Source organism: Podarcis gaigeae (assembly GCF_964106915.1).
Source record: "Podarcis gaigeae genome assembly, chromosome: 1".
NCBI lineage: Eukaryota > Metazoa > Chordata > Lepidosauria > Squamata > Lacertidae > Podarcis > Podarcis gaigeae.
The window spans coordinates 61,216,334-61,242,389 of record NC_139678.1 but is presented as its reverse complement, the minus strand read 5'-3'; the positions used below and the strand labels follow the sequence as shown (position 1 = coordinate 61,242,389).

The window sequence follows — 26,056 nt, the reverse complement described above, 5'->3', positions numbered from 1 at the left end:
AGAGGAGAGAGGAGGAAAAAATGGATCAAAACCAAATGAATGGTCTCTTTGCAATGGTTTTTTCAGTTCTGCTTAAAGAACCTTTCCCTAAACATTGAAGTCAAACGACGACATACAGGCCACCTCTCTTAGAGTCTAGCCTATGTTGTTAAAATGGACGCCTGAAGGGCGTTTGGGAGTCATGATGGTGCAGGTGGAAGAGGAAAACTGTCTCGACGTCTCTCTCTCTCTCTCTCTCTCTCTCACCTCTTTGATGACTTTCCCTCCTCGGTGTATAGTGCTGTTATTGACCATGTCCACGATGGCTACTCCCAGGTTACAGCGGATCCCAAAAGAGATGCAGAAGCCCAGTCCGCTCATGATGGCGATGATGTATCTCCGCGGGAGCCCGAAGCAGGTGCAGTCGCACAGGGGCGCCTTCTTCTCGGGCTGCTCCAAGGGTTTCCCATCTTCCGTCAGCTCGATGGTGTCGCCGGTCTTCTGCTTCTTCTCGAGGACTCTGCCCAAACCAAAGAGGACACGATCTCAGTCAAGGGACTCCAATCCCCTGGCCTCATTTATCTTCAGGATTTTATTTTTGCCCGGAGTGGGTGGCAGAGGTTAAAGCAAGGTTAAAGATTCAGGGCTTAATCTGAACCAGGAGTGTGCCCTAAAAATCAATTTAGCGAGTGCTAAACCTCGCTGGGGATATGTAGGAACATAGTGTACTGCTTTCCACTTAGCCAGATCCTTGGTCCGCCTAGTTCAGGGAGCACTGTTTACCCTGACCGAGAGTGACCTTCCAGCGCTTCAGGCCCAAGAATGAACCCGGGGCCCTTCTGTTGCAGATGAGATCTGCCCAACATTAAAGTTTGGAAAGGGCAAGGGGGCTTCGGCACACGTTTATTTCCCTCACCACTGACAAATATCCCGCCACAACACCCGAGAGGTTGGCAGGCGTGATTTAGGAAACGTTTCCATCTCCTGCGTGGGTTTCACAAAGGAATTCAATGAGGCGCCCCTGCCAGGCTTCTTGATTCCTTCCCCCTCCCCTCCATTCCTTATGTGTCTCCTGATGTATGGGAGGCGTTCGACTGCGGAGACGCCATGTTGGGCTACTTTGCAACCAGAAACATATCCTGGAAAGGGGGGGCCGAAACGTCTGCTTGACTTTTAGAGAGAGGGCTTTAACTCTCTCATAAAGTGAGGGTTGGGGGTTGGAGTGTGCAAGCCCATAAGGCCCGGTGAGGCCTATTGAGAAGGGAAAGGGCGTCTTTTTTCTTTTTTTTTCAGAGGCGACGGCCAGTTGTCTGGTTTTTCTGCCAGCACTCAAAATGGCCGCCTGGCGCTTTTTCAGTCAGCCGGGCCTGCACTCTAGCTACATCCCAAGGCGGCCGCGAATAAAGGCTTTCCTTGTCGGGCAGGCCGCGCTTGGAGGTTTAAAAGACACCGAGGAACGTGTAATGGGCACACGGCTCCCTAGGTGTGGAAAACTCAGCGCTCCCAAGCAAGGCTTCCCTCCTTTCGAGGACCTCAGAGGGTGGGAATAAGCAGGCAGTGCATAGGCGAGCCGAGCGCCCTTTCTCTCACTGCTGTTATGGCAAATGCGGAGGGATCTGAATGGCCACCCCAACGTTCCTTAGCAATATTGAATTCCCATTGATTCCAGGCACGCTGCTGTTTCTCGCCCTTCCAGTTGCGCGCCTGCCTTAATTTCCCTTAGTTTTTCCATCGGAGCAAAAACGTTTTCCTTTCACAAAAGGAAGGCTTGGAAATGGGATCGAAATATTATTCCGTTTGTCTTTCGGTTTGCAAATCCGATCTTCCATTGCAGGGATTTCCATCCCCCCCCCCCGTACTACTTTTAGAAATTTCGGACAGGAGTGCAGCAGTGACCTTCACTCCTTCGAGATCTAGGTCAGTAAAGACAGATTGGTTAAGATCTAGGAACAGGACCGGCTGATTTTAGGATCAAAAGTGTTTTTCTCTTCATCACGGGGATCCGTACTGGATCCTATGCCAGTTGAGCGAATTAACATAGCAGTCCTATACATGCCTACCCAGAAGTAAATCTTTTTGAGTTCAATGGGGATTACTCAGAAGTACGTGGGTATGGGGTTTAATTTTATTCACATATTCCTTTACTGGCTAGTTTGGGGAGAGGGATGCAAGTTGTTTTTCCCGTTGGAATCAACGATTGTGTATTATCTATTATTTTGCCTGGATGAGATTGGGATTGGGTTTTGGATGGTATGATATTGTGTATTTTACTATGTTCTCTCTCTCTCTCTCTCTCTCTCTCTCTGTGTGTGTGTGTGTGTGTGTACACATACTATGCATATATCGAATTTCAAGGAATTCTGTCCTTGACCTTAATTGCATAACACAATATAACATAACATAGCATAACATCAAATAACCGATCCTAATCTCATCCAGGCAATATTAGAAATAACACATAATAGCTGATGTTTACATTGTCTCCTCGTACAATCATACAAATATTCCTTCCCAGCACTTATTATTGTATGCCTAGAAAAGAAAGAAAAAGAAAAAAAGACTTGTAGAAACAGAACTGTAAAGAGGCAATTCTAAGATCAAGAGCAGAAAACTAGACCCTGTTTTTCCCGCGAAGCCTAATGCGAAATTAAGCATTCCTAGAGTTAATTCGACATTTTAATACAATAGTTGTTTTTAAAAACCATGAAAAAATGCACAGTTTGTATATCTCTTTATTCTCGAAGACAGCTTTGTAAAATTATTTAACACTATAGCGGGAGTATTAGATTGTCATACAAATCAGCATTTTGCTTTTATTATATTTCGTTGTTGTCCTCTTCCTCTCTAGTAAAAATAAGGCGATATTTACGTGGCTGGTCATGACAGCAAATACGTGGGATGGTGTGTGTGTGTGTTTGGGGTTGTACGGCCAGCTCTTACAATAAAATTACTGCATACCTTTTGGCTTATAAATTAGTACAGCCCTCGTTTTCTAGATGTTACCCTAAAGTAGCCTAATATTCTCCAATTAAATAACGCTTCGATTGCCGCAATGGTGGCTTTGCTCAACCAAAGGTGACCTTCCTTTTCAAGTATTAACCTGCCACTCTGAATGTGCATAAGGGAAAATAGTAATTATTATTTTTTAAGATTAATAAATTAATCAATTTGGCATTATCTTTTCATTCTCAAATGCTATTATTTTAACTACCAATTAGTTTCGTTTTGGTTTAATTAAGGAGGAGGCTGCAGTATTTTGACGAACCACTGATATCGAATTCAGATGTATTTTTGGTTTGCAGCGGTACTTTTTCAAACAGTTTCTTTTGTAGTACATTTCTGTGTAAGGATAAAGGGGTGGTTCAGTAGGAGGACACCCGTTTCCCTCAGTGTCTCTTTCCTATGGTCTACCTTTTATGTGTGTTCCAGAAAGAAGACATTAGATTATCAATTATTTATGCATCTCCATGTTTTTCTTCGTCTGAAGGGCGAATACACTGGGGAATGGGGAATCCAAATCGAAAACCGTGCTAATTCTTCCTGGGGGGGGGGGGGAACTTTCTTATAAATAAATTGCAAACTAAAACCCAAATACAGTGCAAAGGGTTCCCACCCATAAAAGAAAGCATTTTCTACATTGCTCATTGTGAGGTTCTAAATACACAGAACAAAATGAATAAATTACCCAACACTGGTATGATTTTTCTGACTGTGTTTCTAAGATAATGTCTGGAAACAAATATATTGAAACCACTGGTGCCTGAGGGTGTTAAATGCTTAAATATCAAAAGCATTTGGATACCATTTTGTTGAAGTTAAAGCCCGAGCTAGCAAAACCCAAAGAGCACAAATAATACCCACGTTTGGCCAGAGCTGTGTGTGAAATTATCCTCGTATCAGAAGTGAAGTCAGGAGCCACAGTTTAAGAAGCTCCACAATAGTAAATATGCTTACCCACCAAAGACAATCCCATCCCTTACCTGTAGAGTTGACCCAGCGATTTCCCAGCTAAATTTTTCAGCCCCTCCTTGCCAGGGGTCAGGATCCTTTGTTTTACGGACTCCATTCCTGCAAAGGTTTTAACTGGCGTTCACTTGGTTGGCTAGGGCACCCTTATAAACAGTGATGATGGCTCATATTGGTTCCATGTCTAACTTTTCTCCATAAAATGGCTATTGGTGTGCATCCAGATAAAGAGAATGTGTGTGTGTGTGTGTGTGTGTGTGTGTGTGAGAGAGAGAGAGAGAGAGAGAGAGAGAGAGAGAGAGAGATTCTCTGTATGCGTGTATGTGTGTAACTGTGGGCGCGGAGGAAAGGAGGAGAGCCAGCGCCAGAAAGAGGAGACGATTGAGTGTCTACATACAGCCCACGGATTTCTGAATAGAACTGAAGTTGTGAGACACAACTAGAAGGTCTTCCTGGAGGTGAAGGATCCACTAGCAAAAGGTGCAGGAGGAGCCATGGCGAGTTTGAAAAAAGAGAACCGCCTGGATTCAAAGTCCAATTTGTAAGTAAAATCCTGGATTGGTGCTGATTAGTTTACTGCATTTGGGATAGGTAGAGGTAGTGAGTCGTCAGACGATGTAGACTTCAAAAGAGGATGAATACAAACCTTCCCAGTGCCTACTTCATGCCAATTTGGGTGAATCCCTGATGATTGTGTTACAAACTCTGGCACTGGTGTCCAACACATCAACCAGTTGCTCCAGTGCTGGAAAGAGTGGTCTAAAGCAGAGTTGCAGGGGTCACACCTTCAGACGTAGTTGGCAATTCTTCGCCACCTTCCTTCACTGCCGCGCCTCCCAGAGAGATTTCAGCACCATGGATAGCGCACAAGGAACAGAGCGTGCTCCGAAATGTTTTCAGCACCACGGAGAGAGCAATCGGAAGCTTTCCTCCACCATCAATGTTCCAGGGGAATTGGGCGGGCTCATTACAATGAAGTCAATGAAGAGCGGATGCCATGGAAACCAAAGAGGAGCCGAGTCAAGGTCTCTCCGTCTCCAGGTTTTCCAGAGAGCAGTGTACTTCTCAAAGAAAACGGGGGTTTACGAGACGCTGACAATTAACTTTCGGATTCCCATGTTTGACTCCCTTTCCTGAAGCATTGACTGACCCAGTTGCGCAGTACAAGCACTAGAGCACATTTCAGCAGCTTTTGCTGCAGTATAGCAAAATAAACTGAACACTTCCTCCCTAAAAAGACACCATTTTAAGCAGTGATCTGCAAACAAAGCAGCAAATCATCTGAGATTTAGTAAAAGCTATAATAAATAGATGAGTAAAGCCACCTCTCAGATTGTATAATTAGGAAACCGTTGAATCTTTATTTTATGGGCATAATATTTTATGACATTTCTTTACTATGGACTGGTTGTCCATAGTATCTATCTTTGATGTGTGTGTGTGTTTCCTTAATATGTATAGATAGTTCATTTTAATATTTTATCTATTCTTCCTAAACAATAGGCCCAAACTGCCATGCTCAGATTTGGCTTCTCCTGATCAAAATATAGTCTAATAATTTATATTATGGTAAAAATCTCTTATCCTGGTGAGATGTCAGGAATGTGAAAGGGACAGAATATCTGACTATGCAGGGGCTTCTCATACTCCAGTAGTGACTCCGACAAGTTTCATATTATTGAAAAGCACTATTCAGTTCTTATTTATTTTGATGGCAATAGTATAGTTTTATGAAAGACAAAACATCTACCTATAAATGTGCACATTTTGAATTTCGACCTTGATCACTTGATTCATAAAAAATATATGGTACCAACACACTTAATTACTTGATAAAAATGTGCCCCTGTTGCTGTGCTCTAAACACACTGATGTTGCTGTGATTAAAATGTTTTTACTAAGGATGCCCTCTGGTGGAAGGACAATGGTGTTCGACAAGACTTCCATTAATTACTCCTCTGGTGTTCAGTTTCACTGGCCATTCATAATCAGTTCCTCCTGCTTTGTAAAATGCTGCATTAATATGTGAGCAGAAAATATGTCTAATAAAATTATGATATTTTACATATTACCATTTCTAAGTAAAAGGTTTTGTTTGTCTTAATTTTTTTCCAGACTTGTGTATGTTACCTTGATTCATGTCACTTCAGAGTTTATTTTAGGAAAATAAATTTCTTGGTGCTGAAAGGGAAAGTGCACAATTTTGTAGCTTTTATCTAAATTCTAATGCTATCACCAGATTAAATAAATCTGTATTTTTAATTGGATGATTATTACTTTTTCTAATCTGCATGCATGTGTGCATTAATAGAACAACTGTTCTAAATAAAAATACATGAACACATCACAATGGCCAAAGTTATAGAAGATACATTCTCCTTTGAGTGACAGAGAGGTGAAAATGCTTTAAGTAAGTAGCTTTTGTCATCTGCAGTTTTTTGGGGTCACACAGTCATATGGCCAGAAATCCTCTGGCCTTCAATAATCTAAAGCAGTGGTTCCCAATTAGCTAATTACTGAGGACCTCATATTTTTCAAAAGCCAAGCCACAGACCCCCTACGTTTGAACATTTTGATAAATCAGAATTTACCCATGCAAAACATTTTTTGGGAGAAATGTGTGGTGGTCCCTAATAAGCAAAGGATTATAAAGGTAAAGGTAAAGGTACCCCTGCCCGTACGGGCCAGTCTTGACAGACTCTGGGGTTGTGCGCCCATCTCACTTAAGAGGCCAGGGGCCAGCACTGTCCGGAGACACTTCCGGGTCACGTGGCCAGCGTGACATCGCTGCTCTGGCGAGCCAGAGCCGCACACGGAAACGCCGTTTACCTTCCCGCTGGTAAGCGGTCCCTATTTATCTACTTGCACCTGGAGGTGCTTTCGAACTGCTAGGTTGGCAGGCGCTGGGACCGAGCAGCGGGAGCGCACCCCGCCGCAGGGATTCGAACCGCCGACCTTTCGATCGGCAAGTCCTAGGCGCTGAGGCTTTAACCCACAGCGCCACCTGCGTCCCTGCAAAGGATTATAGGTATACTAAAAAAAAAAAATACCATAAAATTTCTGATATTACCACAAATTGCCTGTCCCCAGACAGTAGGAAAAGGTTGTCTCCATTGGTCCACTACAACTGAATAATAAAAAAAACCACAGCTGTATCCCTAACCTGCAAGTGTTCTATATGAAGAAGGTTATTTATCCAAGGCTATCTATTTAAACATGCTATTCCTTACTTGTAATCTAAGACGGTAAAGGTAAAGGGACCCCTGACCGTTAGGTCCAGTTGCAAATGACTCATCTTGCCTTATTGGCCAAGGGAGCTGGTGTACAGCTTCTGGGTCATGTGGCCTGCATGACTAAGCCACTTCTGACGAACCAGAGCAGCACACGGAAATGCTGTTTACCTTCCCACCGGAGTGGTACCTATTTATCTACTTGCACTTTGATGTGCTTTCAAACTGCTAGGTTGGCAGGAGCAGGGACCGAGCAATGGGAGCTCACCCCATTGCGGGGATTCGAACCGCGACCTTCTGATCGGCAAGCCCTAGGCTCAGTGGTTTAGACCACAGCGCTACCCGCGTCCCTACATTTTAGCAAAACTTTGCAGCATATGGTTCTGCTGAGGGATTGTGCACCTTCAAAGGCATAGGTGAAGGCTTGCTAAAGTATTGACAAAGACTGAGTAGAAAGCAGGTGGAATTTTCTAATGCTTGTAATAATAGTAGTAGTAGTAGTAGTAGTAGTAGTAGTAGTAGTAGTAATTTATTATCCTGTGCCTAAGTTTCATTGCTGGCTTGAATACAGTACTTATTTGGACTGAGGTTTCTATTCTTGCTGGTTACCCAATAGCAACAACTAACTTTTGTATTTATTAGGATTCTGCTGTACATCTGTTTCCTCCAACCCCAAAATGTAGCTAAATAGCTTCTTACAGAAAAAAAGAAAAGAAAATCCACACAGACTGCCTTTTGCACTAAATAAGCCTGGGTGATGTATTGATACTTCGCCCAGGACAAGTATGAGGGGCAGACTGCGATGGCAGCTTCACTCTGCGGTATATCACACTTTACTCCTTCCAGCTGGCATTGGTAGCAGAGGGACTCAGGAGCAGTGGTTTCACCAGTGATATACTGCAGAGTTAAGCCACCATCCCACGCTGCCCTCTTACCGGCACAGAGGGAGAAACAAGCTGCATTGGCGAGGCCCTGATACAACTTATTCCTTCCTCTGCTTCATTAAACTGCTCCACTGAGGAGCACACAGCTGCCTGTGGTGGGGTTGGGGCTCCGTTAAAATGCTCCTGCACCCCCTCTCAGCTATAGGGAGCCCCAATGCTTCTCCTGCTCACATGCAAGCTGGAGAAACATTGGGGCTCCCTCCGCTGGGGGCAGATGCCTTCTGAGGCATCTGATCTGTCCAGCTGGAGGGTGGGAAGCCTCTTCCACCCCCAGTTGAGCAGTTCAATGAAGCCCTGATGCTCCTCAGCTCGCACTTGAGCCTGCGAGGCATACACTCACTGTGTAGATACCCAGCTCAAGGGGGGCAGCGGTGGGACACACAGAAATAATCCTCCATTTTGCCTTTCTGGGATTTATTCCCAGGAGGTTCTGTCCTCCTGCCACTATGGGTGTGCAATGGACTAAGGAATCGGTGTAGGATACACCTCCCCTGTGGCATGTCCAACATACAACCCATTCTTGGCTGCTTCAGTGCCAGGATTTGGTCCGTGAATCCTTCCAGCTGGAAGAGCCTTCCACAAGCATCCCAAGATATCTTTCTTCCATCAAAGCTCACTGTCCACTGGCAAAGCAATAATAGCACCACTTTCAATGATGACTCAGCTGGAGGATTTCAGGGATAAGATTGCAAGCTAATAGTTTTATCAAAAAATTGCTCCTCAAAAGGTATTCATTTGAGTGATTAAAAAGATTCTTAATGTATTAATCTAACTGGTTGATTGACTAAACGTTATAGTTCCAACACAGGGTTGGCCAACCTGGTGCCCTCCATATATTGTTGGGCTCCAGCTCCCATCATTCCTGACCATTGGCCATGCTGGCCAAGGATGATGGGAGCTGGAGTTCAACACCATGTACCTAACAAATGTGAACAATATCTTGCAAGCATTACTATTTTATTTCTGTGCAGTACACCATCAGTGTGCATGCTGCTTTGCAGAGTCCAGGTAGCTTACAATCTAACTTTAGATGGGAGGGGAAGAGAAAAGAGTATGTTATTTGAATATCTTTCATATTCATTCATAAACAAATAGCACAACCAGAAAACATTTAATTGTCTTTACTAGCCTTGGTTGTGTGATTGTAGGACAGCTAGGACAGTCAAATTAAGTGGCTGAATTAGTCATTACTTTATCTCCTGTTTCATTGTGGTGTGCCAGGAACAGAAAGAAACAACTTGGCCACCTACTGGCAACATAATTGAAACATCTATGACACTGAATTTGCCCCATTAGGAAAACAGATATGGGTTTTATACGTTGTTACATTAACAAGAATACCTTCACCCAGTTCTGGAAAAGTAGCTGAAGACCAAGTAAAACACAGTTAATAAAGAAAATGTGGGAACAAAGAGAAATTATTAGAGTTTACAGCACTCATATGGACTCCACAAAAATATAAAGTAATTCTGAAAAGCTGGAAATCTTTAATGCAATATATAAAAGGGAAATTAGAAATTAGATCATATATGCTATAAAATGAACAGTTGTAATAGATTTCTTTGGGTGGAGTCTATTCCCTGGAATTAAGCCCCACTGAACTTATGTGACTTAATAGTAGATATGTATGGGATGTTTGCAGTAGATCAGTTAATACTTCAGGTTTTATATTCCATCCCCGTTTTCTGATGCATTAAGATAATGTACAATATTGTATCTAAACTCTATTGTACATTTTGCATTTTCATGAGAAAAGGTATATGATGCTTTCATAAACTGGTTGTGTCTTTACATCGTATGGTGCCATTTTCCAGGGATACAGATTTAGTGGAAGGAGAACCTGATTGGTCTTTGCTGCAGCTGCGGCTTTGGATAAGGCCATCATGCAATAACAAATCACAATGTTTTCAGGCATTGGCTGGAAGCAGACAAATCTGCCTGAGCAGCAGCCAACAGGACTGCAGTTACCAAGACCCCCCCCCCCCCCGCCGCCCAGTTACTGCATTCTGATATGACAATGGAGAGCCAAGCATGATGCTGAAAAGCACTGCAGCTTGTCATATGGGTGGCATCACTTTTCAGCTGAATGCTCTGCCATGATGGATTCTGACTGCAGGATCACTGAGGCAAAATATCCATTCCTAGCAAGAGTGTGGATTTCATGTACTATGAGACGTCTGGGAGAGTGTATGCTTACTTCCTTGATGTCCCACTGCTTTGGGGATTTCTGAATGAAGGCATTTTTATGATTTTAAGAATAAACTCTGGAAGCAATTATTGGTCAGGAAGCAATTTTCATCTAGGTTAGGATGGTGAATGGCTGGCTATGTTTTAGATTGATCGCTGGTTCTGTTAGCAGCCCAATATACTGATTCTTTCTCTCTCTCTCTCTCTCTCTCTCTCTCTCTCTCTCTCTCTTTGTGTGTGTGTGTGTGTGTGTGTGTGTGTGTGTGTGGAAAGTTTCACTTACTCAAATTCTGAATGCTGTTAAAAGAAAAAGAGTGATTAGAAAAAGAGGAGGGGGGTAAGGGGGGAGTTGCAATGCTACATAGACATGTCACAGCCTGACAGACAGTGGGACATTTTTGGAGGATAAATGAGCACTACCTTTCCAATGGACTCAATCACAAATGCTTCTCATCCCCCACCTTGCTGACCTTATGTGGCTGGCTGGGGAAAGGGGTCTTTCATGGATATGATCGCACCTCAGTCATTTCTCAGATTTTCTCCACTCCTCTGTAGAGGTAAATTCAGAAGAAGCTGGGGGCTTATGAGGCCTCTTCAGGAGGCCTTTGTAATTAGTTTTATATAGGAGCAGCGTTTATCTTCAGGTTCCTAAGCAGAGCTGCTGTTCACCATCTTGGCCTAATGAGCTTGAGAGTTGTGATCTGAGCCTCTTCCTAAGATTTGACAGTAGGTGGCTACACATAAATTAAGCAGGGGGTGAAGATAACTGATGGGGAACGGTTTTCTTTCTTTGTCCATTTGTATTGTACTTGTATTGCTGGGCAAGCTCCTTTCCTGGCTCAGTTATCTGCCCTTAGTCATGCATTTCAACAGGCTGCTAATACACTGAGCTGGAATGCAGGCTCCTACAACAAACCATTGGCCACCCTTCCTATATGCTACCAGTAATGAGATCCTTATGCTTGAATATCTTCAGATTCCAGGTACATTGTTTAAGCTGGGTGAGTTAGCTTAATCAATATTATATTCTAATAGAATGACAACAAATAATGCTAATTCCTGAACAATAGATAAAAATAAAAAATGGCTTTGCCTGCAAATAAGCTTGCATTTCTGCAAATGAAAACTCTCCATAAATCTAGAATTTCTATTTAAGTACCATACAGGACACACCACCTCTGCCATGTCAGACACTCCCAAACTTAAAATAACTCTGGAATTTATATGAGGGAAATATGTCATAATGAAGTATATGATAATCATTCAGAAAGCATTTTTCTGTTCTGTTCTTTGTCTTTAACCTTAGTATTACATCAAGCAGAAGTATCTTAATTCATCTTCTCCCTAAACAATTAATTCATTTAATCCACCTCTCTCCACCCCTTTTGTGTTGTTTTTTGTGTGTGAACCCTTAAATGGGTCAGCACTAGTGCACGTTTTTCTCTAGCAAAAGGAATTGATATATTTGAAGGAACAGAAATGATCCAGTGCTATTTTGTCTCCACAAGAGATAAAGTAACAAGAACTAACAATTTTAAAAGGACAGGACAGAGCCTGTGCAAGATAATGGCTATGGCTGCTGCTTTGTAATATAGCTACCTAGAGAATTTCTTTTATCTCCCCAAGGAGAACCTTTGAACAACACATTGTTAAATGTGGGCAGAGGAAAGATTTCACTTTATTTAGGTCATCACTAATGAGTGTGCCAGTAGCCATGCATTGTACAACAGCACACAAGATCAGGGTATTCAGTTTTTGCTAGTCCTCAGCTGCGGTACAGCAGATACCTGGTTTTGAAACAGGTTGAAGGCTGACATTTTTCATTGGCATCCTTTGGTTTCTTCTAAAATTATGCTTCTTCTCTGGATTCTTCTAATATCATAGTTCTTCCCACCTTTTTTGATCTTAGAAGAAACAAAATAACCCCAATGAAACCAAACCACGCAACCAAATCTGAGAAGATACTTTATCAGATGCTATTACACCAAAGTACAACATAAATCTACTCATCTTATATTTCTTTTTATACCAGTATGCTCTGCTTACAAGATGGGGGGGGGGGAATAATATTGTGTCTGCTAGATTCCTTTGTGACCATCTGCATTATTGTCCAATCTTTGGTGGCATTTTAAAGAGGGAACACATGGTGACTAACTCATCTGACTTGTATGTAATGTGGCAAGTATTATCAGGTTTTTGTGATAAAAAGTGGTCACTGAGTGTGGAATAAAACAGGTGATTTCTTTCTCTGGGTGTGGAGCTTCTTCCATACTGAGGTGATGGGAGGAAGGCAATGTATGTTTATGAGAATGTAAGTCCTTGGAGCATTTTCCTGCGTAACATTTCCACCCATCAGATCCACTTTTTTTGTTCTGCTTCCATACACCGATTTTCACAGCACTGCAGTCTACTTCCTGCTTGTGGAGTATTTATGACAACAATTATTAATAGCCTTCTGCACTTTGCTGGTCACATTGTCAATGCATGTCATAAATCATATGCTCTTACCTTCACATCAGCTGCCAAGCCTTGAGTCCCAGGAGACCAAACACGATTACTCACCTTTTCTTGCCATGCTAACTTTTGCTCAGCTGGTTCTTCCTGTTCCTATAAATCAGCCACTTGTTATCCAAATATCAACTTCTTCACCCCCTCCTCTTTTTTGGTTTTCCCCCCCAGCTAATCCTGGTATGACTAAAAGATACCTAGTGGAATTTAACTCCCCCTCATTCAGGTTTAAAAGAACTGTACTGCATGTCCTGACCTCTGCATCTGTAGTGACACGTGCAGTCACTATGCATGTTGAGGGGGTCTGCCATACATGCTCTCGTTTGGTCTGCAAATGGAGGAAGCATTGCCTTTGTCTAAACTGCTCTGAGAAAATATTGAGAAGCAGGCTTTACCAACCTTCTCCAACCTGGTGCCCTCCATATGTTTTGGGCTACAACTCCCATTAGAATTGTTCTGGCTGAGGCTGATGGAAACTCTAGTTCAAAACACCTGGATCTGCATGATTGTGTAACAGTTCATGCCCCAAATCTAGCAAATGTTAATATTCACATTTAAATGTTTATAATCTCAGACACATTTGGCAAGAGTAACTTCACTCTCTGGGGAAGGAGGGAGTGATTTATACAATTGTTGGGCTTAACTGCAAATATCTCCATAGGTTTGAATGCTCTTCTACAAGTAGTGGTTATTTTACTAACAAATCTACACATGAGTCAGTCCTTTGATTTCAGTGGGACATGACGGTTATTGGTAGATGTACAGTATTTAGGCTTTTGGGCATCATTCTTGGAAGAGTGACTGAAAATGAGCAGGGAATGGTACAAAAACAGTAAGTCAACTCTACAGCTGATATGTATGCATAATATTTCTAGACCACGCATAATTAAAAGAAATCTCAGGGTGAGCTACTTAATATGACAACAAAACATAACAAAGAATTAAAAGTGATATAAAAAATCCAATAGTACAGTACAACCCATCAACAAATGCAATAAACCAAAGCATCAATGAGATCAAGCTATTGCCCTCCATAAGTAAGTTAACCAAATGCCTGCGTGAACAGATGTGGTGTGTTTTGGAATTTACTTCTTTATAAGTTGGCCATGAGGATTTTATCAGCTATGGGTCAGAAACAGCCCAGAGCAAGTTTGTAGTAGTCAGTGAAGGCCTGTAGTATTGCCAAATGAAAACAATCTAGTTCCCTGACCGTAACAAGTGAGTTTCAGTTTAGCACAGAATTGGCACGTTTAAGAACATTGTTTCGAATGAGCATCAGCATAACTAAACTCTATATTGGATTGCGGCATTTGATACATTGGTCTCAATTACTGTAGCAGGTTTCAGTTGAAAGGAAAATGTTTAGATCTAGGACATACACAATTCTTATAAAACAACTATAGTGGTTGCTGGGTCCCTTGCACACAGAGATCCATAGACCTAGCTAAAGTAATTTTTGGAAGGATGGTATATTGATTTGGCTTACTTGAAAATTTAAATGGCTGAAGTGCAAAAGACACCATCCAAACCTTTGCTCCCTGCTGGCAGGGCTTCACAGAGTGGAGGCACCACTGCCACATCTGTAGCCCCTGGAAGGGAGGGAGACGAAGATTGCTGTACCAGCCTAAAACTGGCACAGCAATCAGGTCCCATGCTGCTGCGTCATGACTGTGAAACTGCCTTGGGATATGAGACTTGGCTTAGCTTCACTTCATCCCCATCTCCAGAATGCCCTTCTGAGGGCCTTTCATGGCACTCCCAGCTGTCCAGGCATTTGGCAGACAGCAGGATGACAGCTTAGCTGGGCCAGCTAGGCAGAGGGACAGCTGTGCTCATTCAAACCCTCCCTGCCTCCAGCCTTGAGTAATGGACTTGTTCTGTAAAAATGGATAGGATAGGCACTGGACCATCTTTGCAGTGAGTGCTGAGAAAATAGCTGCCACGTGGCCTCTCACGAGCTTCTCCTCACCCCACACCTCACCAGAAGACCCTGCTTCTGGCATGTTGTAACCTGTTCTGAAGGGAAAGGGGGAAATCTGGTTGATAAGGAATGTTTGTCCACACCCTCCCTCCCAGTGGCTCCCCCTGGTGTGTGTCAGTGTTTTGGCAATTTATTTTAAATGCACAATTAGCCTTTTGACACACTAGTTCAAGCGCGGAGGCTCGCTGCACAACTGTATTAAAATCGTAGAACAATTGTGTTTTTTAAAAGAGTGGTAAGACTAGGACAAGTGGCAAGACTTTTTTTAAAAAAAGAATTTAAATGCAACAGCAGTAGAGAGAGCTAAAAATAATTTAACCCAGAACCCCAAGAAGCCTGTGGAATAAAAAGGCCTTAGCAACTCTTCTGAAAATCTGAGAAGAACAAGCCCTGGCAGGTGGGATGGGGTCACTGAACCTATTGAGAAAGGTTTCATTCTTGCTTGTTTGAGACTTAGTAGCACAGAACAGTCTTCCCTCTTGATAACAAAGGGATTATTTTTGGTCAGTGATACATAAAGGTGTCCCCCCCACCCCGCCCCGCACCTGCCTGGTTTCATTCCTACTGCACCTTGAGAAATGAGGATGCAAAACAGAGAATGGGTGACTTCTCAGCCCTTATGCAGAATGACCTTGTAAAGATCACTAAGCAGCACATAGACAGAATGGTTCTGCAGCAGAAGTCTTTCATCCTACAGTCCAAGCCTTCAACTCTTTGGCCATTGGGTCAGATTAGTAAAAGACTATATTTTGGGAAGGTAGCAGGGGCTCATTACTCCTGTTCAGTGTTTCAAACCACATGAGATTATTCCTAACAAACTTACAAGCAGAGGTTGTTAGGACTATAGAAAGTCCTCATTTAGGAAGGGCAGAGGTTGCCCTCTTCAGTTGCTTCTCAGGGTCATCTAAGTACTAGGTGTGCATACCAAAGGCACTGCTCTGCATTGCTTAAGCCAAGGATGGAGAACCTGTGGTCCTTTGGAGGTTGTTGGACTTTCAACTCCTATCAGCTGCCTCTACCAGCAAGGGCAATGATCAGGGATGGTGGAGTCCTTGTCCAACAGTGTCTGGAAAGCAACATGGTGGCTGTTCCTCCTCTATATCTGCCCCCCCCCCCCAATTTAATTGTGAATAAGTCCAAGAACAGGTATGAAACCTCATGGGAAACTTTGCCCTGTCACCTCTCCTAACACTACTTCACTGAAATCTCCTTGCTTCCACTACTCTCAAATCTGAAACATGCTGAAGAAGCTTAACATTCTATTTCATCTCTTTTTCTGTGGTGTTAAATGAACCCTCCTAAATCCATCTTCTCTCATTTCCAAACAGGGGAATGACATGCAGGAAACAAATTCTTGTTTGGGGTTTTTATAAAAAGCAAAATATTTTTAATTGACAAACATCCCTCTTGTTTACAACATTTGTTTTCATTGACCTCGTGAAAGTTAGTTCTGACTTATGGCAATACCCAGGTAATTAAAATCCATATTGAAGTTTGAAAAGTAAGACTGAGCAACATATATATGTGTGTGTGTGTGTTTTAATATATCATTTTCAACAGTCATTCAACATAAGTGACATCTTATACAATTTTTTGGACTTCCGTCAACCACATCTGAAAATTTTCCATTTTTTCCACTTAATTTACATTTCTTAATTTCACTATTGCTATTAATTATCTTATCTATTGACTCTCTCATCATAACCTTCCTTACGATATTTCATATATTCCTTCTTACAAAACTTCTTGTAGTCCTACTAGCGCAATGTGTTGATTACAGTTGCTTTTCAAATAGTTCACATATTTCTTCTAGTCTTCTGAGATTCTCTGGTCCCGCAGGTTTCTAATCCTTCCTGTCATCTTGTCTAATTCTGCATAGTCCATTAATTTCGTCTGCCTTTCTTCTTTCGTTGGTAATTCTTCTTGTTTCCATTTCTGTGTCAACAGTACAATTGCTGCTGTTGTTGCATATAAAAACAGTTTTTTGTCCTGTCTGTTAATATCATCACTTACAATACCAAGTAAAAATGCTTCTGGTTTTTTAAAAAATGTATGTTTCAACATTTTTTCATCTCATTATATATCATTTCCCAGAAGCTTTTTACTTTTTTACATTCCCACCACATGTGGTAAAAAGTTCCTTCTTTTTCTTTACATTTCCAACATTTATTATTTCTCTTATAAACTTCACTGGTGTAATATACCATCTACACATCATTTTCATCACATTTTCTTCCAGGGCATTACCTGTTGTAAATTTTATTCCTTCTTTCCACAATATCTCCCAATCTTCTAACTGTATATCCAAAATCTTTGGCCCAATGTATCATAACTGACTTTACTTCATCTTTCAAATGAAATTCCAAAGTAGTTTATACATTTCGGACAGTATTTTACAGTCATTGTTTCTAAGACTTAAAAGAAAATGGATTTGATGATAAAATTAGAAAGCTATTTCACACTCATAGCTTCTAATGGAGATAACCACCATGGTGTTTTACGTTCTAATAGGTTTTTATACCTATCCCATGTTTCAAATAGAGATCTTTGGAATATATGGTTACCAAATCCTTTATGGACTTTTGATTTCTTATACCATAAATATGCATGCCAACCAAATCTATTATCATAACCCTCCAAATCCAACAACTCTGTATCTTCTAACAACATCCATTCCTTTAACCAACAGAGGCATGCCGCTTCATAATATAACTTCAGGTCTGGCAGAGCGAAGTCCCCTCTTTCTTTAACATCTGTTAACAACTTATATTGAATTCTTGGTTTCTTCCCCTGCCAGATATATCTTGAAATTGTCTTCTGCCATTCCTTAAAAATTGCTGCCCCCTTGATTATTGGAATTGATTGAAATAAAAATAACATCTTTGGTAGCACATTCATTTTAATCACAGAAATCCTTCCCCAAATTGACAATTTCATCCTTTCCCATACTTCCAGATCTCTTTTAATTCCATTCCACACCGGTGTATAATTATATTGTAAGTCTATATTCTTTGATGTTAACCATATCCCTAAATTTTTGACTTTTTAAATCACTTCTATACCGAACTGTTGCTGCAACATATCTACCAAATCTTGTTTCATATTTTTGATTAACATTTTAGTCTTCTTTTTATTCAATTTAAAACCTGCTACTTGCCCAAATTGTTCTATCTCCTCAATAACCTCTTTGGTACTGGTTAGTGGTTCTTCTAATGTTAATACCAAGTCATCTGCAAAGGCTTAAGACTGAGCAACATCTAATTACATTCATCAAGCTGCATTAGTTGTTCCTGTAATGAGGGGGCATAAAATGGGATTGCACCACCCATAATGAAACATAGTATATGTGCTGTCTTCATAACGCATTGCAGGTTACCTTAGAGCACCTTGAATTTTCTAAACTTTAAGGAGAAATTTGATCAAGGCAGGCAATTCCTCTGCACACATGGCTTTTCTAAGTAAATGGAGAAGTCTTTGAAGGTGAGGGGGGAGTGTCATGTGAGCACTGGAGCTCTCTTGCCTGAAAATAATAAACTAGCGGTTTGTCCAAAAAATTTGAATTCTCCATCCATTAACTTGTATCCAAAAATTATCAAATGGGAAAGATAATTTCAGTGAGATTCTCATGGGTGGATGGTAGGCTTTCTGATGCACATACCTTACATGTGAGGTGGCCAAAGCGTGTTTAGCCAACATTCCCCCACCTTCTTATTTCTCTACTCCCAATTAGATTTTATGAACCCAGCCACAAGGTCATTTTAGGAAATTAACAGTAGATTATTTCTCTGTCACCAGCATAGGTATTGGATTTTTAGTTGTACAGTACAGAAATAATTAAAGCTACCACCAGTTTTGAATAATAAATCCTTTGTGGTGTTTATACTGAAAAAATGAGCTTTGGAACTGACTAGATTTCCAATTTACTTTGAGTGTTCAGGATTTTGATATGCAGGTCCTTACTGATGGAGAGAGTTTTAGATTTTTGTTGCTACTTTTATTGCTAGCTATCATGCACACACTCAGAGCAATTGATGGTCACTCAGTCACTCATTGCAAGTGATTTGTTTCAGTCAAGGAGACCCTTGTTTTGGAGAAGATCTATATGGGATAAACACATGCCACTTGCTGTCGATTCCTCCAGCGTTTGATGATACAGAAGGAGGATGCTAATTTGCAGATCTCCTCTCGAAAGTCTCCCCCGGCCAGGAAACAGAAGAGAGGGTTGATGCAGGTGTTCAGGCTGCAGATAGCCATCTCCACAAGGAACAAGGTGTCGGCATGCTGAATAGACTGGGTTGCAGAAGGCCGTACAGCTCTCAGGAGGATGCAAGTGTTTCGTGAGATGTGGTAGGGGAAGTAGAGAAGAGCAAAAACGACCAAGGCTGAATACATGAGCTTGGTGAGTTTCTCCCTTTTCTGAAAGCGCTGGAGGCCAGTATCTTGGAGTTTCCTAACGCTGCTGCAATAGCAGTAACAAATAGCAGTGAAAGGAAGTAAGCACCCTGCAACTGAGCAGCTCACAGACAGGGGGAGGGTTATATAGGTAGAGCTGGAAAATACATAGAGGGAGCAAATTGTTTTGTTGTTTGGGCATGCCTGGGTGCCTGCAACATAAACAACTGGCAGGCTAACCAATCCTGTAACTGTCCAGATGGAAGACGAAATCAGCAGGGAGTGTTGTTTGTTTAATACCCACAGGGACTTCAGAGGGTGGACAATGGCCAAGTACCTGTCCATGCCCAGGCAGGTGACAAAATGGATGCTGCAGTAATAGCACAGGTGATAGGCAGTCCGTATAATCTTGCAGAAGCTCTCTCCAAAGGTCCAGTGCAGCTGGTTTAGGTGATAGTAGATCAGGAAGGGAAGGGTTAAGATCCACATGATATCAGCAAACACCAAGTTGCAGAGGAAAACTGTGCTCCTGTTCCAGCGCTTCATGCGGAAAGCAAGGATCCAAATGATGGGGACGTTGAGCAGCAATCCCGCAACCAGGATGAAAAGGAAGGTTCCAGGGATTAGAGTCCTTTGGATGGTGTCTAAGAGGGTATCAGTACTTCCACAAAAGTCTGCTTCTGGTTTCTGCCAAAAGTAAACATGCGGAAAATGACTCCCATTTTGCTCAGCAGAATCTCTCAGTATTGTAAGAAGAAAATGGCTCTAGTCCTAACTACCTTACATGGGACTTAAACACATTTAAGCAAGCACTGTTTTATGCACTCATTTTCACACCAGTTGCCAATCTGCATGTGTGAATGAATTTTCACAGATCAAAATTTCATATTACTTATTTCCAGAGGGGTAGCTGTGCTAAGTCTCTCACAGAAAAAGCAACCAAGAATCTTGTGGCACCTTAAAAATTAACAAATCTACTACAGCTTTGGTAGACTTAAGATGCAGCTGACAGTCTTGAGTCCATGAAAGTTTATGCTACAACAATTATGCTAATCTTTCAGATGCCACAAGATTCTTTGTCATATTACTCAGTAAGTCACATTAAAAAAATAATAATTCAGTGATGTTTACACATCCAACTACCAGTTATCAAGTGTTGAGTAATCAAGAGTAATGAAGCGATGTACATGCAAGTAAGTGTAAATTGGCTAATGTCTAGGAAATTCAATTTGAAGCTGGAAGATCAAGGAGGTCCAGTCTGTGAAATAAGCAGCATCAATCCACAGCATGGAAAACAGTACGAAAAATGACAGTGTTTATAAATATCTCATCACTGATAGTTCTCCCTGGGCTAGAAATTATGATCAAACATAGTTATAATCAATAACGTAAGTCTCAGAAATCTCTGTTATTCTAAGAACTACCTTACCTGGCTAGATGTCTGTTCCATAATCCTTACATGTATTATGCTGATTTCATAATGCTCTCTGTGCTGTTAATTATTCATTTACCAGAATGATTGGCCAACTTCCTGAAATGACAGATGTGCAAGGGATGCTGCTGCTGTTATAGCTCTGTGCCTGGGTAGGAGTAGATGAGAGACAGGAGGGGAGTATTTGATTATGCGGTGTGCAAATTTAAAGCTGTTTTGCTTTCCCAAAGGTAGCGAATCTCATATACTGGGGAATCGGGACTTCTCTGGATTTCTTCAGCTTCTTGACTGATACAGAAAAAATATCAGAGGAAGAAAGAAGTGGTGGGGAGGGAGCATTTTAAAACAATAAACCAGTTGCACATTCTGGTTCTCCTTTTAAATACTTATACGGTTGGCTACTTTCTCATATATTACTGTAGCCAATGCTGTTTTATTTTTATTATTTTTATTAGCTCTTTTGAAAGAACAGATATATTTAGCATAATAATATAGGATTCCATTATGTGTTATTTAGGTTTGGAATGAGGCTTTAAAAAAAGAAATATCATGATTTATTTATTCATTTCATTTATCTCCTGCCTTCCAAGGAGCTCCAATACATGGTTCCCCCATTTTTCATCATCACTACTCTGGGAGGTAGGTCAGTCTGAGAGATAATGACTGGCCCAAGGTTATCCAGTTAATTTCATGGCTGAGCAGGGATTTGAACCTGGGTCTTTCAAGTCCAAAATTTGAATCGCTACATCCACTGACTCCTGGATTCCATCTCTTCATCATCATCTAGGTATAGTAAGGTAAAGGTAAAAGGACCCTTGACCATTAGGTCCAGTCATGAAGACTCTGGGGTTGCGGCGCTCATCTCGGTTTATTGGCCGAGGGAGCTGGCATGCAGCTTCCGGGTTATGTGGCCAGAATGACTAAGTCACTTCTGGCGAACCAGAGCAGCACACGGAAATGCCATTTACCTTCCCGCTGGAGCGGTACCTATTTATCTACTGCACTTTGACGTGCTTTCGAACTGCTAGGTTGGCAGGAGCAGGGACCAAGCAACAGGAGCTCACCCCGTCATGGGGATTTGAACCGCTGACCTTCCGATTGGCAAGTCCTAGGCTCTGTGGTTTAACCCACAGCACCACCTGCGTCCCTCTTGGTATTGTACTGCACCATAATTGTACTGAACCCAGAATGGAGCTATGCAGAGAGGCATGACAGCAGCTTTGTTCTCAGAGGCTCTCGCAGAGTTTATGAGACCAAGTAAATGGCATTCAACCTGGGATACAGGTGAGGACCAAACCAACATCGTGCCTCTTTGCTGTGATTGAGGAACAGAGGCAGGATTGCTCCTGGCTCCAATAGTGTTCCTGTGTGGGTACCATAGAAAGTTGCCATTCACTCCAATGGAGACAAAGTCCCTGCTGTTATGCAGGTACAACCTGAGCTGCCCCCAACAGGAGTCCCACTGAAAGTGAAATACATAGATCGCAAAGAGATATACTGTGGTCTCCCAAATACATCTTCAGCACATAGTCCCATTCTCTCTCTCTCAGTCGCTGTTACATGGATACTGACTTCCACTAGTTACTGAATATTCAAGTTCCTGTGTCTGATTAATTCTTCCCTTGCTGACATGGAACACTGCTGGCCTGAATGTCACAAGATGTCAGCGGCGTCCCATTGCTGACAGAGGGGGAGATCTTGGAGAGACAGGAGGAGGTAATGAGGCAGGAATGTGGAACAAAGGAGGAGCAGCCAAGTTGGAGTAGATGCCTGAGCTCTGAGAACAAAGGCAAGGAAGGGGGGAGTTCCAGGGAGAAGACACAGACTGACAGTTTAAGCTTGGACTCAGAGGGAGGGCCACCGGAAATAGCCTATCCCAAGACACGTAGGCTCTCAAAAATTAATGAGAGGCGTGAACAGGAAAGGAAATGTAAGTGGGGCTTTGAAAGTAGGAAGAGGAAGGGGCGGAACTCAGACTTGGCAACAGCTAATTTGGAAGCAGACACTGAGTGACTGAGCTCCAGAGTGATTTGTGTATTTTGAGCAATAAACCTGAGTTAATTGCTGCCGGAGTTGTCTCGCTTCTGTAGGAGAAGTACACAAGAACTACATCACTTTTGGTTTGGTTCCCCTCTTCCCCTGCTTTTTTTACGTTGCCCACGTACATATCTCATCGTAGTAGTGTCACAGGGGGACCAGCGTGCGCTAATGGTTTTTGCAAAAGGGGAACTTGTGTAAGGTGGAACACCGAGACCAAAAGTGGGTGTTTTGTTTGAAAAGCATGACAGCTTTTAATAATTTCCAAGTGATGTTGGCAGACTAGGTTGTGTCCACATAGGATAACAAATCTGCTGTTTTACTCATGAATGGGCAACAACAAAACATGTGCCTCTGAAAGAATATATTGTGCAGTGATGGAAAGCACACAGTACCAGTTTCCTTGTTCTATTGAAAGTTCCAACAAGTGGGGTGTTTTGCTTTGTTTTAATTCAGCTGCATGACAGCTGCCTGCCTACACAGCTGAACTAAATGAGGTAAAAGGAATTTGTGATTTCCACCACTCCTCCACATGCATGTTCATTTCATGGAAATTTGTGATACACAGTTCTCCATGCCATGCTTGACACAGTGCGGTAAATAATAAAAAATCCTCTTTCCTTATGGGTTGTTTAGGATAAATGCCTTTGTGCCTGTGCATGATGCAACCAAAAATTCTAACTCTGTATCGAGTACTCTCCCCCACCCCCACAATCAATGGTGATGGTAAGTAATGGGACTTAATAGTCCTATATCCCCATTTGTGCGTGCGTGTATAATTTTTATTAAATCTTCTATTTTACAATTAAAAATATTCATTAAACAACCTTAAAATGTCAGGGACTTCCCTTCTTCTCTTTCCGTGGTTCAATTTGCACATATAAATCCCTGCATATTTTACATTAACTAAACCATACAGTATTCCATGAATATGTACATCAAAACTTGTTTACACTGTTGAATTTATCTCAAAGCTGCAAACGTTTTCAAGTGTAGAGTTTGCTCCCATATATTCAAGAAACATTTCCCAATCTTCTTTAAACGTATGTTCTTTTTGTTCTCTTATTCAATATGTTAGGTCAGCAAGCTGCACATATTCCATCAGTTTACACTGCCATTTTGCTTTAGTTGGGACCTCGCTCGTTTTCCATTTTGGGGCTAACAAAACATGGGCCACAGTACAGTGGTACTTCGGGTTACATATGCTTCAGGTTACAGATGCTTCAGGTTACAGACGCTTCAGGTTACAGACTCCGCTAACCCAGAAATAGTACCTCGGGTTAAGAACTTTGCTTCAGGATGAGAACAGAAATCGTGCTCCGGCGGCGCAGCAGCAGCAGGAGGCCCCATTAGCTAAAGTGGTGTTTCAGGTTAAGAACAGTTTCAGGTTAAGAACAGACCTCCGAATGAAATGAGTACTTAACCCGAGGTACCACTGTAGTGGCATACATAAATAGCCTTTTTTGACACATTGGAATTTCCATCTGAATTATCCTCAACAAAAAGGACAAAAAGGGAAGTACTTTTCAACATTTTTTTCAATTCATTTTAAATTATTTCCCAATACTTTTTTACCGGCCCACCACATATGAAAGAACCTACCCTCAACCTCATTGCATCTCCAACACTTATCTGATTCAGTCTTATATATCTTAGCAAGTCTAAAAGTAAAGGGACCCCTGACCATTAGCTCCAGTTGTGACCGACTCTGGGGTTGCGGTGCTTATCTCGCTTTATTGGCCGAGGGAGCCGGCATACAGCTTCTGGGTCATGACTAAGCCGCTTCTGGCAAACCAGAGCAGCGCACAGAAACACTGTTTACCTTCCCGCTAGAGTGGTACCTGTTTATCTACTTGCACTTTGACGTGCTTTTGAACTGCTAGGTTGGCAAGAGCAGGGACCGAGCAACGGGAGCTCACCCCGTCACGGGGATTTGAACTGCCAACCTTTTGATCGGCAGGTCCTAGGCTCTGTGGTTTAACCCACAGCGCCACCTGCGTCCCTAAGTTGGAGGGTGGGGGGTTATAAATCAACTAAGAGCAGTAACTTTTCCCTTGGACTACCTTCCCAATCAAAATCGCTCCTCCAAATGTTCTCCTGCCTATTGACCAAATAAAACATTTGGCAGTGCCAGTTCTAAATTTTGGGGGTCCTTGGGTAAATGATCTCAGTGGGCCTCCCTTTCCGAGGGGGCTCATCGCCTCCTCCTCCTCCTCCTCCTCATTGTTGCCATTGTCTATTCACTTGTTTTTTGGCTCCATCACATCAGAGAGAAAGAGAGATGGGGGACAAGGTCTGCAGTGAACAGGTAAGAACTGCAAGGAAGAATAGCAGTACAGCCAGGAGGCTCCATGGATTTTAGGCATAGGTCAGCAGCACAAACAGTAAATCACTTGAGGCCAGTGAAGTAAAATCTTTATTCCAGGAAACAAACCACAGTTCTGCTTCTTTCTCAGCTATGTGAAGACTATGGACATGGTCCCATGAAACAAACCATATGTGATGCTCTTAATGCTTTAAAAAATCAACCACTTTGGAAAAATAAAACCTCTTGGAAAAATAAAAATAAAACAGTGAGGCCACAAGCTAGCTTGTGTTCCCATGAGAATTTCCAGCTGAAAATCACCTTTCCCTGGCTGCTATTGGCTTCAAATCTGCTTGCTGCAGTAAACTGCAGATTTGAGGGCAAAGAGCAGCATATGCTCAGGTTTTATCTTTCACATCTGGAAATAAATCCATCTGTTGCTTCCAGTGGGCTTGATCCTTGAAAAAATAGCTGAGTATTATTAAGCAGATTTTTAAAAATGTGAAGGACATACCCCAAGATCCCCCCCCCCCGCTGTAAACACACACCTGCCCATTTTTATAACACTGAAAGGTTTACATAGCACAGGAATACTATGTTCATTGTTCTTATTCTCTGATCTTCTTAGCTAATGCTATACACAGAGAGCCTGCAATGCAGATAGCAACACTTGAAACCAACACTGGGTAGCTAAAGCACTACAGTGTTTATTGATCTTTTCCCTAATGGGCCAATATCAAATGTTTATTCAAAGGCTACTGATAAAAGCCTAAAATGGTGGAAACACAGCACAGGGCTATCTCTTGTTCATCATGTTTTCCTTGTTAATGCTACCCTAATGGGGTACTCTTAATTCATTTCCAACAGAACTGCGTAAAAACAGTCAGTTCTTATTTAAAGACTATCCTCCCAGAACATTCTCCCTGCTTGGTGTAGCTCAGCACAGCAGAGTGATTCATCGGCAAAGGCTAATGCAATGAGAGCTAAGTGGGAATTTGTTTTTTTAAAGAAAAAAAATCTTATTTTGAGGATGTTCAACCCAAGGCTCTGTTGCCAATAGCAAGGGGTATATGGCTGTACTCTATCCATTTAGAA

The 26,056-nt window shown here is 42.0% G+C and overlaps 2 protein-coding genes and 1 long non-coding RNA gene across 3 annotated transcripts in view; 1 reads left to right on the top strand and 2 right to left on the bottom strand.

The window, feature by feature from the left end:
• SLC17A6 (solute carrier family 17 member 6) overlaps positions 1–5,051 on the bottom strand; it is a 46,963-nt gene extending 41,912 nt beyond the window's left edge. Inside the window, exons 1-2 of the mRNA XM_083750792.1 lie at positions 3,960–5,051; positions 247–499 (exon numbers count right to left, since the gene is read on the bottom strand). Coding sequence (XP_083606918.1) covers positions 247–499; positions 3,960–4,045 — 339 coding nt within the window. The 5' untranslated portion in view covers positions 4,046–5,051. The remainder of the gene's footprint in view (positions 1–246; positions 500–3,959) is intronic.
• LOC310851363 overlaps positions 1–26,056 on the top strand; it is a 690,313-nt gene that overhangs the window by 633,459 nt on the left and 30,798 nt on the right. The window lies entirely within an intron of this gene.
• LOC310846453 (P2Y purinoceptor 1-like) lies at positions 17,034–20,879 on the bottom strand. Its single transcript, XM_083743001.1, has 2 exons — positions 20,617–20,879; positions 17,034–19,874 (listed from the first exon to the last, which is right to left on the bottom strand). Exons 1-2 carry the CDS (start codon positions 20,635–20,637, stop codon positions 18,894–18,896), a joined length of 1,002 nt encoding a protein of 333 aa, XP_083599127.1. The 5' UTR covers positions 20,638–20,879; the 3' UTR covers positions 17,034–18,893.